The sequence below is a fragment of the Pyricularia grisea genome (assembly GCF_004355905.1).
Source record: "Pyricularia grisea strain NI907 chromosome Unknown Pyricularia_grisea_NI907_Scaffold_2, whole genome shotgun sequence".
NCBI lineage: Eukaryota > Fungi > Ascomycota > Sordariomycetes > Magnaporthales > Pyriculariaceae > Pyricularia > Pyricularia grisea.
In genome coordinates this window covers 6820100-6831375 of record NW_022156717.1, presented here as the reverse complement: position 1 = coordinate 6831375, position 11276 = coordinate 6820100, and the positions used below count along the sequence as shown (strand labels likewise).

Sequence of the window (11276 nt, the reverse complement as noted above, 5' to 3'; positions counted from 1 at the left end):
GGCCTAACCCATTAAACCCATGACATTATTTAGGCTTGCTTTCGGCCGATTCAGACGCTTCGAGTTGAATATCTCCAGGCACCGCAGACTGGTCACTCGATTTTGATTACCTGTTTGCTGCTGGTTCATCTGTCTAGCTGGGTACATACCGGTAGTCGGGCTTCTTTTCTCTCCGCTGCAGGTCAGGCCGTTGATCAATTTAACGTACTCCCGTAATGTGCCTGCCTAACCACTAGCTTTCGTTTGCAATACCTTGCGTAAAAATAAAAAAATAAAAAATAAAAAAATATATATAAACTCCGGACAATGCTAACCACCGCCAACCCACTGTCGCGAAAAGGGAACTATCCCCAACAACAAATGAATCTGCATGATTGGTTGGTCCGTTCGGCAGATAGGTCACCATATATCTATCTGATGTTGACCGATATCACCTCCCTGCTATAAACCGGCCAGACCAGACAGACAGCCCACAGCCCTGGGTCGCCAACAGCTGGCCCATGAGGGAGATGGAAAATTGGGTGTCAAGTCGGAAACGGGAATCTCGGAGGGGCCAGGGCCCAGAAATGGTGTTGAAAAAAATACTGTACCTACCTGGCTGCTGGGTATAGTATGGATGGGTTGATGGCATCAGATGGCCTGCATCAATCGTCCCATCTCCTCATTCGCTTCTTCTATTTTTTTTTTTTTTTTTGTATTGTTCCCCCCTTACTAATTTACGAGGAGAGACTAAGCAAGTAACATACTTAATTTACCCTACCAGCCAAGCAGATCCGACTGCTTAGGTACGGCAACTAGCACTTGCTTACCCGTCGAGGCCAACAGGCATTGGCTGCGACCAAAGGTGCCGTTGAGTGCATTGGCCTTGTCACCGCTCCGCTGGGCAAACAAGGAAAACCTTTCACACTAATGCATATAGTAGTAGGTAACTTAGTTCAGTTTGATTTCGGCTGCCTTGGTTGACCAGGGCCCTGACGTCTTGTCCGCCTCACTTTGCTGTGATGATTATTATACCCATGGTAAGTAGGTAGGTATTTAAGCTAGTTGGATGATGAGAGCTCAAGTTACCCAAGATACATAGGTAGGCGAAGCCAAGGTTAAATGCAATAATAAGTGACATGGATTATTGCAGTATAAGCTGGTCATGGGAGTGATTTGTAGCCTCACCCAATTGTTAACAAATGATCGCTGTACTGTCCCGTACGTGGCTTGGTGACAGCCCGCTTGATGTGGTGCCATAACAACTCCTCGAGGGATAGGTAAGGTAATAACATGCACTGGAGTATAGGTCCCCCACCCCCTCCTCACTTGGCAATTGTTGCTTTCCGCTTTTGTTATTTAGTTGCACACTGTCGGCCGCCAGGGCGGCTCCTACACAGCGTTACATGCCAATAATACATTCAAGTTATTATTGTCCTCGATTTCCAAACTGTGGATCCAGCGAAATACAACGTAAAGTAGGACGACAGATCTCTTGTCGCAAATAAAAAAAAAGAGGGCGATGATAGTTTTGACAAGTTTCACTTAGAGCAATATTCCATTTTGGGGTTGAGCGAAACGGTCTGTTTCCCCAAGGGGCTCTAGGCCACCAAGCCTCTCCCCCCCCCCTCTACTTGCCCCTCAAAAAGATCAAAAAGACCAGAAAATAAAAAAGCTGGAGCTGATGCTTCGTTTAAAAAAACGCGGGCAAAGAGGTAAGGTACATGATTGCCCTTGTTTCCACCCCCACCATTCATTCTTCCCAACTGCTTTTCTTTGCAACTTTGGCCCCTCCCCCTGAAATCGAGCAGCGTCGATCTGGGTCGGGGGGCCCGTTTTATTGCAGACCCCTCAAAGTTCTCTGTATCCGTAGTCTCTAAATAGTAGCGTCAGGTGCTTTTCATTGGTCGTCGGGGACAATGTGTGGCGAGGTATGCATCTCGATGGGAACAGAGTGGGGGAAACGGCCACGGGCCTAGTGAACGCAATCAGTTTTCTGATTTTTAGTATCAATTGCCAACCAACTAACAATTGATTTTTCTTCAAAAGAAATAGAAAACTCCAAGAGCAAATTCACGATTTCTTAGTTCAGGATGCAACTTGAGCGATTGAGCGACGTCATGCTGTACCAGCCCTCCTATAATACCATGTTAATTTCAGAGAATACAGAGAATACAAGTCCTGAAAGCATATGAGGAACAAATCCCTAGCAAATACCTGTTGACGTGCTGCTGAAACGCCTCCAATTCAATAATACTTCCTGACACCAACAATCCCCAGGACGCAGGTAAAGGAGTAAAGAAGGCAGTTAAAAGAAGGAAGAAAAAAAGAAACAAACGAAGAAACGCTCCTAAGGCCCTGCAAAAGTAGTAATATCTCCCCCGCAAGTAAATTCTCCGGTAATAACGTCTGTTGCGCTCCGAGACCAAGTCAAGACGAGGAATAAAAACAAAGAAACAAAATGACATGTGGATGATGAATATAAAAAAGAAAAGCAGCCAAACCACAGCGCCCAAAAGAAAACTGATTCTGGAGACAATCGAAAAGAAAGCAATAGAGACAAAAAAAAAAGAATTAGACGCTGCTGCTTCGCATTACTGATACAGCCTTACTCGGAAATTCCAAGTATCTTCGGCCCGCATCATCGTCTCCTAGCCGAAGTTCTCAGTCCCTTCCTGTGCCTGGCACTACTTATACTCCTCTTCCGTGTCGATCCACTGCTGCTCGCGTTCACCGGTGACGCGGTTATAGTACTGTCCTCGACGTCAAACTCAAGCCCATTGAGCTCCTCTTCGTCCATATCTGTAAGGTCCTCGCTGAGGCTGCGCACCGCATCTCGTCCTGCCCACTTGTCCTCAGCCGCAGACGTTCCGTCAACATGGAAGGATTTCAAATACCATGGGAGCCCACCGTCGGTAAGCACGTCAGCGGGACCGGAAGCCCCTCCGGCACCCAGACCACCGTTGGACTGCGGCGGTGTGAGCGGGCCAGGCTGCGGACCGGATGGTAGTTGGGGGTGCATGTAGTTGCTGTCTGCCGGCGGTGTACCTGATTGTTTGGGGGTTCCGTTGGTCAGGTGTACGTCAGGTTTGGTGAGGTCGGTTGGCTGATTCTCCTGTCCTGCAACTGAAGAGGTTGACGAGGCACAGCCGTTTACCTCTACCACGGCATTTTCGACGCCCGAGGTGTCGACTTCGATGTTACCAGCGTCATCCACAGCGACGTCGATCTGCATCCTGTCAACATCAACCTGGGCATCACCATGATGCGTCGTCCGGGTTTCATGATCGGCCACTATGATCTGGCCCGCATCGACATCAGGGGCGTCCACCATTGCAACTTCCCCATTATGCTCGGGCGCGACATTTTCGTCCTGCGAGACCGTGATTGATGCTTGTCTCAGCTCGAGGCTAGCTTCCAGCATACCCTCCAGCTCCTTGACAAGCTTTTCAAAAGGCTTGTTGGCAATGTCCGCTTCAGCATGAAGAGCTATTTCCAGCTGGGGTTGGATCGCCTTGAGAATCCTCTTGCCCAATCGTTTGCGGTCTCTAGCCTCTGCATAGCCGGAGCCTTGTTTAGATGGAGAAACCTCAACTGTCTCTCCTTCTTCTGGTCTGTCGGGCAACTCAACTACATCGTGCTTGATTGCGCTTGAGTTGATACCCACGTGAATCACCTCGCACAAATCATGCGCGAAAGCCAGAGTCGTGGTGTAATGTCTCTCATCAAGTCTGTTCTGCAGTCCATTCAGACCTTCTTGGAAGACACTTTTATCAAGCCTGCAAATACTGGTGTCAGTATAAAGAATATGTGTAGGTCGTCAGACTTGGGGGAAGACGCCAACTTACGCAAGTGCCTTGTCAATGACAGGTAACAGTAGCTTGTATATCGGGAAGTAAACAGTGTCGACAAATTCTTGTTCTAGCTCCGCGGCCTCGAGCTTGTCCAGCTCGCGCTTGACAACCTCGTCGGAAAGCGTCTTCAGCTGTTCCAGATCTTTGATAAGCATGCTGGCAAACTCGATTCGCCTCTCCAGCCGTGCTTTGCCGGATGGACCCATGGCGCTAAAGTCACGCCTAGTAAGCTCCATTGAGGAGAAAGTCTCCATCTGAAGTTGCAGACGCTTCAGCAGAGCAGCGCCTCTACGCGATTCCCGCTTCAGCGTCCAGTATTTGCAGGCCTCTGCTACAAAGTCCTTTCTCTTGCTGAACGGGAACCGTTGCATAGCTCCTTCGACGATGGTAAGGACGGACTGGGGTATTACAGGTGCTCCTGAAGGTAACCTCCACCAGCACTTTTGCACTTGGCCTCGCTTCTTGTCTGCAGCGGCAACTGCGTTATCTCCCGTTGCCTGCATATCGTCTGTGGGTTGTTCATGTAGCGCTTGCCGGTGTGTAGCTGCAAGCTCGGCAGCAGAATCCTGGCTTGTTGCCCAGAGCCGCCCTTTCATCATCTTCTTGTAGAACTTCTTTGCATCCCTGGTAGCCTGTGCGACGTTGTTCTCCTTGGTGTAGTCTGCTGGACAGTGCTTGTCGCAGAAGGCCTTGAGAACCATGTTACCATCAAGAACAGCCAAGGCGCCTTGGCTGTTCTTCATCTTCAGGTACAAGCGTGCCCGTCTCCCACAGGTCACATGGAATGCCTGATAGCATGCTTTGTTACCGCATTGGATGCAGGCTCCCATCCGTTGATTGCAGAGGTAGCACGTTAGTTTCCACCGGGTTTTAGGCACTTTTTCCACATCCATCACAGGTTCCATAAATGTGTGATTGCCCAGAGAAACCTCTGGAATCCACATTGAACACAGGAGATGTGCCCATTTGGACGAGTTAGTCTGCTTGAAAGCACCATCCGTGTTCGGACAGAAGATACACGTCTATGACACTTTTGGTTAGCTCACGGGATATTACTTGGGCATCTTTATTTTAAGGGGTCAGATGGGAAGGCTGCTTACTGGAACGCCCCGGCCAATGAGCTGGCACTTCCTGCACAGCCACTGGCCTTCCGGGATAAAAGGCACACCATAACACTCCTGGTGAACCGCGAGATCGCACCCGTCGCAGAAGACGATAGCGTTTGTGTTTTCACAGTCTCCATCGTCGCATATGGCGCATTTGCTATCCTGCTCTTCTCCGGCTTGCGTCTCGCCATTAACAGCCGCAGCCGAGCTTGATCTTGGCCGGTGCGTCTGGGGAGGTTTGGGATTGGGCTTTGGTATTCTCTTTTCGAGGGCGTGCCACTCCTTTTCTATTCTGGTGATGGCAATCTCGAATATTTCGCGAGTTATGGTGTCTAGACTCGCTTCCTTGCGACGTTCGTTGTACTTCTCCAACCACATGTCGTCTTGCTCGTCCATGTCGTACTCGACTCGACCAAGTGCGTTTGACGCTGGGCTGGTAGAGCTGCCATCGACTTTTGCAATGGCAGACAGTTGTTCTAGGTCTTCCTCAATGTTTCCGTCGGTGGCTTTTATCAACATCCTCTCTGGGCGGAGATACTGGTCACTCTCCTGGTATCCCACGTTCATCATCGACTTCTCCACATATCGGGCCTGGCCGAACGTTTTGCTTTCGAACATGGATATCCGATCTGTTTTCCGGTAGGATGGCTGTTTGAGGTCAAGCCGCTCCTTGGGTGTCTGGTTATGTATAGGAAGCACCTTGGGGACTTTTGGGGTCATGGAGGAGTCGGCCCCACGCATGCCATAGACACCCAGGGGGTCTCTAGACGGCCTTCCCCTGCTCCTTCTTGTCATGGGTGTTATGCTCTTCTGGCTTCCCTCTGGTGGGACTAGCGCGGCATCTTTTGTTGCTTCTTCGTCCTCTTGGGTCTTGAGGGGCGATGCGCCTTTGGGGGTCGATGTATCTGCAGGAGCTGTAAGGGTTGCAGGTTTGGGAGTGGTAGGCCGTGGCCTAGCAGTTCCGTCGACATCTTCGGACTGAAATACCATGAATGTTGCCTCGATATCTAGATTTGGGTGAAACTCCTCCCAGCCCCTCTCTTCTCGGGGTTTGTAGCCTTCGCTCTGGATGACGGCGCTGGTGATGGCAGCGGCAGAGCTGAACTGTTCATCATCGGGCTCAAACCTGCTCGTTGCCGTCCGCATCCTCGTGCTTCGCTCTCTTCTGGGGTATACGGCGGTTGAACCGGCGGCTAGAGATCGCCGAGGCTTGCCTGTCGATGGGGTGCCTGCGGTGGCACGGGGCCTCGGGGCGCTGGATGAGCCGGCCGGTCTCGGAACCTCGTTTCCATTCTCGTCGACGAACCTGCCACCGCCACCGGGTCCACCGGGGATGTACCGGCGCTTCTTTGGGGGAGGTTCCGTGTCAGCGACGGCAACGCGGCTGGATCGCGCGGCTGAGGTTGAGGTGCGCGGTCGACCGCGTCGGCGCGCCGGCGTGGGACGCTGCGGGGTCGACGGTGCAGAAGGCATGTCTCGTTGATCCAGAACTCGATGGCATCAATGTATAGGTCGGATGGGGGGTTGTGATGGGTGTTTGGGTGCTCGTTGGGGCCTGGCAGTGATCTGGTCGAACGCGACTGCGATGAGAGGTGGTCGAGGCAAGAACCGCGCTAGCGCCTGATTGGGCTTGATGAGTCGTACCGGCCCCACTCTGTTGGGGACACTTCCCTTGTTTTCACGTGATTGCTTCCCCCGGCCCCACCCGCTTTATCTGCCAAGGCCGCAAACCCTCTCAATGCAATTCGATCTTTTGTTCCTGATCTGATGATAGGGCTGACCGACTGATGTTTATTCTATTCTATTTGTTGTTCTTATTTTTTTTTCTGTCTCGTCGTACGTCACTGTAGTTCTATCTTGCCATTGAAGGCAGAGATTTGGAAACTTATACTGTCTTTCGGGATTGTAGTCAATGCTAAATTCCTCCCGTCCTGACTTGATCGCTTTTTTTCGGGCAATTGACTGTACAAAGCATTTAAATGTTTTGACGCAAATCATGTCTTGCCGTTGGACATAGCGAGCCAATCTGCAAAGGCTCTGACGACATTGTCCCTGCCTTCACCGTCTCCATTCTGTACCTAAGCAGCCTCCGCATATCTCCGCCTCGCCTTGTCCCCGCTCCTGATCTAGTTATCGACGGGACCCAATCAAACTTACATCTTAGCCCCGGATTTTCCAGTAAAAAGGTTATTATTGAACTTTCGGTGGGGTCCTCTTCCAATTCTCTTTATTTTTTATTTTTATTTTTGTCCCTCTCTCTCTCTCTTTCTTTCTTTCTTTTTTTCTTCTACTATTTCTTCCTTCACTTCTCCGTTTTGCGGGTCGTATTCTGGACCAAATACCACATTTCGCGGGTCGCCCAGTTTGACAAGACCTATGTCACTTATATACGGATATGGCCTCAAGCTTGTACTGGGTTGCGTTCTACAGTTGATCTGACTGTGCTACACGTCACCGCCATGAATTGGCATCCTTCAAACTACCTAGGTACCTATTAATGGACTACTTCTACTCGTATCCCGGCGGAGGTGTAAGAATCTATGTAACCCATTTTTTTGCACTTTTCGGTCGCATGGAGATGTCAGTCGACAAAAAACGCATTTAGTCATACAAATATCTATATACTTTAAGTGTGGGAACAAAGGCCTGTTGTAGAACAGTAACTACTTTCAATTTGAAGTTGTGGACGAGGCTTTCTGCAATCGGTAACACATGATAATTTGCTTGCAACTACCATCAACATCCATAGCTTTTGCACATAACAAAAAGGGTTCCGTGAGGCCCAGTCTAAAATCTTAAATGTCATACCCCGTTAAAATCAGTTCAATCGTCACATGCGCTGATGTCTCACGTATTACAGTCATATTTTTTTTTTACAAGTTTTCGGCTGGCCCAGCAAAAAAAATTCCGTCCTCAATAATTGGCCTTCAACCTGGTAAGCTACCTTAGATTTCCAGGGGGCCATCCAGCCCGGGCTTTATCCTTTCCGAGAACACCGAGGTTCCTTGGCCATGGATTGACGAAGGCACGTATTGTGTACGGCAAGGTAGCGACCCAATAGACTCGACCGGCGAGTCCAAGACTTCGGGGGTCTGCGGCATAGCATGCCCATGAGCTAACGAAGCCAGCTGGGGGTTCTTGCACTTGCTGCATAGATACCTGAAAATTCCCAGCATGTGTTTACTCTGTGGCTCGCGCTCCGACATGTACTCAAGTACAGCGATGCTAGATAGGAGGATCGCAATGTCAGTCATCGACACATGCCCCCCATGGAAAGTATCAAAGACTGTAAAAACTTACGACTTCTGCATGGCCATGACTTGTCCGTCGCCACGTAATACAGGGTCTGCGCTACGCTTCCACGTTTCGGATGAGATCTCCTGGCTGAGTACGATGAGAATGGCCGAGTTCATGCAGTAGCTGATCGTAGTTCATCGTCGTTAGCAACAGCCCTTTCGAGTATGCTGGGGTTTGGGATAAAAGGATAACATACACTATGAATGGATCGCGCCTGGATAGGAAACCTTCCTCCATTGCACTCCAAACAATCGCAATGGACTTGTAAGATGCCTCTATTGCGTCCCGGGGGAATTTCTCTCCGTCTCCAGACAGTGGGTGGGTTTCATAACCCTTGATATGGGCGTCGAAGAGCATGAACGGCCGACCCAACAGAATGACAGAATGTAGCTGCAATAGTCTGTAGTGGACATTATGAATAGCGCAGCGTTGCAATTCTGCAGGTGTGGTTGGGGGTGACTGGGAAGAATGGAAGGTGATGGCTGATTTGTCATTCATGTACGGCCAGTCGACATCTTGGCCGGCGATCTCAGCGGCTTCCATTGCTGATGTCTCCGACTTGTTGAAAATTCCAGAGAGGATTGTGCTTAGTACTTCAACCCCACGGATACTCGACCCCAGGCTGCTAAGGTCGCCATCAACATCCTCGGGTGGTGCTGGGAAAGCAACCACGTCGGCCACAACTGGCGGTCGACCCAGTTGAGCAGCAACGAAGCGATCGAGCAGAAGGAGACTTCGCCAGACGTTTCTCCTGAGTCGGCCAATGTTGGCATTGAAGCTCCAGGGCCTCCCGTTTTTCATTATCTCATCGTATCGCATGAGAATTTGCTCCTCTCTGTGCATTCCTAGCTGCTGCGCAAGCAAGCCAGCGCGACCTATGTATACCTGTCAGTAAACACAAAGTGCGGTATTGTGCGCATCAGGGTATGACTTACCAAGGTGTTCATAGCCTTCGTTCCTCCGTACCACAGCTAAGGCATACATAGCTTTTAATAAAAGAACTCGTACTGCCCATATATCCTTGGTCAGAGTGCCCATGAGTGCCTCGACACTTTGGAAATATGCTTCAGCATCCAGCTCTAGCTCGTAAGATTCAGCGGTGGGCCCAGCCATTACGAGCCCTATCGCTATAACGAGGTAGAGAAGTACGCGACCCTTTGCGTCCTGATTGCCTTCTGAAATTATCTTCAGTGCAGTCAAGTTCAAGGTAGCTTCTTCGTCAAAGACTTGTATCAAGCCTTGGGTCTAGATATACAACCACGTAAGCACAGTGCACTCTAGTTTGAAACGCTAATGCAGTTTGAAGCTTTTCCACTGGGGACAGATTCCTTGCCTACATTGATCAAGAACGCCTCGACGAGATGGTATAGTTGTCTCTCTGGAGGTAGTGGCACTGGTAACGCTACCGACGGTTGTTTAAAAGTTGGTGGGAGCTCCATAAGCCGGAAGCGTGCATCAAAAGGTCTATGCAAAGGGTTGGGCATGCCAGTAACTTCAAGAACATTTCTCAAAGCATCGAGATATGCCAAGTGACTGGAGCATCCCAGTAGATCTAGGGTCTTAGTTTAGTAAGCTGACAGTCAAAAAGGAAATAAGGGATGCATAAGCCATGGCGTGCGTACTTGTAGTATCACCTTCCGGCAGTGGCAATCCAAGCATGCGTTCAGTGGCATAAAGATGTGAGGGAATGCGAACATCTCTCCAAGAGTGGACGCCTTCCAGAAGCTTGTTACTCCAGGATTCGTCAACAGGTGCACCCCAGTCCACCTGCTGTGAGGTGTTTGATGATGGTCGTGATTGTATTGGATCCTTATTGGGTGTCGTGACAACATATGCCTCTGGGCTGTATCCAAAATTAGAGCCAAACCCGTTGTGTGCACTGGAAGAGGTTGGAATTGTTGTAGTAGACGCCGGTGTATCAGCGTCTAAACAAGGACTCTTGGGTGATTCCGATTTTGTTGTTGGAGAAACTGGAGTAGTTAGAGAAGCATCTTCTTCCATCCGCTGCCGCTTGCTTGCAACGCCGGCATTCCTGCGATGCGCTGGGTTGTAGACGCAGTTATCGGCATTTTTCTTGCGTATGCAGAGGCTACAAGGAACCTTTCCATCACACTACCACGGGTTCATTGGTTTGTGAGTAAAGTGATCGCAATGAGACTGTTGTAGTTTGGTGGGAGCACTGAGAAAGAGTGCAGAGCCTAGCCCCTCCCTCAACGCCGATATGATACAAGGTTCCCACGCGCACACTTGAGGTTTGAACCAAAGGACGTTTGCAGCACTGGCAGCTATTTGTCCTGGGGACAGGAGAGGTTGCATTCCGTCATGTGGCCCGGTCCACCCTGTAAATAGGCCCCAAAACTTAAGCTTCGTGGCAAATTTACGGGAAATAGACAAGGTGACGGAGACAAACGTATGCATAGGATGTGGGGACGGAATATACAAATCTTTACTCATACCTTTTGTTTTCTAGTCTTACAAAAGCCGCATGCCTGGGCAATGCGTAGACGTTTGTCATCAGGAACCCGTGGCCGAGTCATGATGCCAGAGCGGAACACCTTTGACAACAGATGATGTCGATATCACCTCACCAACAGCGTAGTACCCGATGGCATGGCAGTGATAGTAGAATGTGCGGGGTCGGCCAAAGGCTGTAGAGAACAATCCCCAAGACCCGAAGTCGAGGGATCTCGTGTTCTTTTTGTTGAAATAAGACAGCAAAGGCGTAGCCGCAAAAGTGAGGGCCCGTTGTCAGTGGTCCTGCCTCTTGGCTAGTCAAAATGTATCAGAGCGCTGAGGTGTGGATAAGAAGCCCAAGTCCGTCCTTGGCAATGTCTGATGGCGAACAAAGCTGTATGTATATTGTGTCGTTGGACCAAGTAGCGCAGCAGGCAACATGTATACCAAGCGCACAGCGGAGCTGGTCGGGCAAGAGTGTGAGCGTCACAGGAGGGGTTTTTAAACAAAGGTTGTGGAAGTAAAGCGTGATGACTAGAAAACGAGTAGACCAACGAACTTGTCACAGAATTGAGATCCTCAAGCG

General features: G+C 49.9%; 2 protein-coding genes across 2 annotated transcripts; both read right to left on the bottom strand.

The window, feature by feature from the left end:
- Positions 1-2044: 2044 nt before the first annotated feature.
- Positions 2045-6412, bottom strand: PgNI_04598 (uncharacterized protein; the record flags this gene model as incomplete). Its single annotated transcript, XM_031124643.1, has 3 exons — positions 2045-3758; positions 3828-4855; positions 4934-6412. 3 exons carry the CDS (start codon positions 6410-6412, stop codon positions 2621-2623), a joined length of 3645 nt encoding a protein of 1214 aa, XP_030984720.1. The 3' UTR covers positions 2045-2620.
- Positions 6413-7884: 1472 nt separating this feature from the next.
- PgNI_04597 (uncharacterized protein) lies at positions 7885-10773 on the bottom strand (the record flags this gene model as incomplete). The annotated part of the gene is made up of 7 exons (XM_031124642.1): positions 7885-8164; positions 8240-8359; positions 8433-9111; positions 9172-9481; positions 9574-9788; positions 9859-10348; positions 10693-10773. The coding sequence occupies 7 exons, from the start codon at positions 10771-10773 to the stop codon at positions 7885-7887; spliced, it is 2175 nt and encodes a 724-aa protein (XP_030984713.1).
- Positions 10774-11276: the final 503 nt, after the last annotated feature.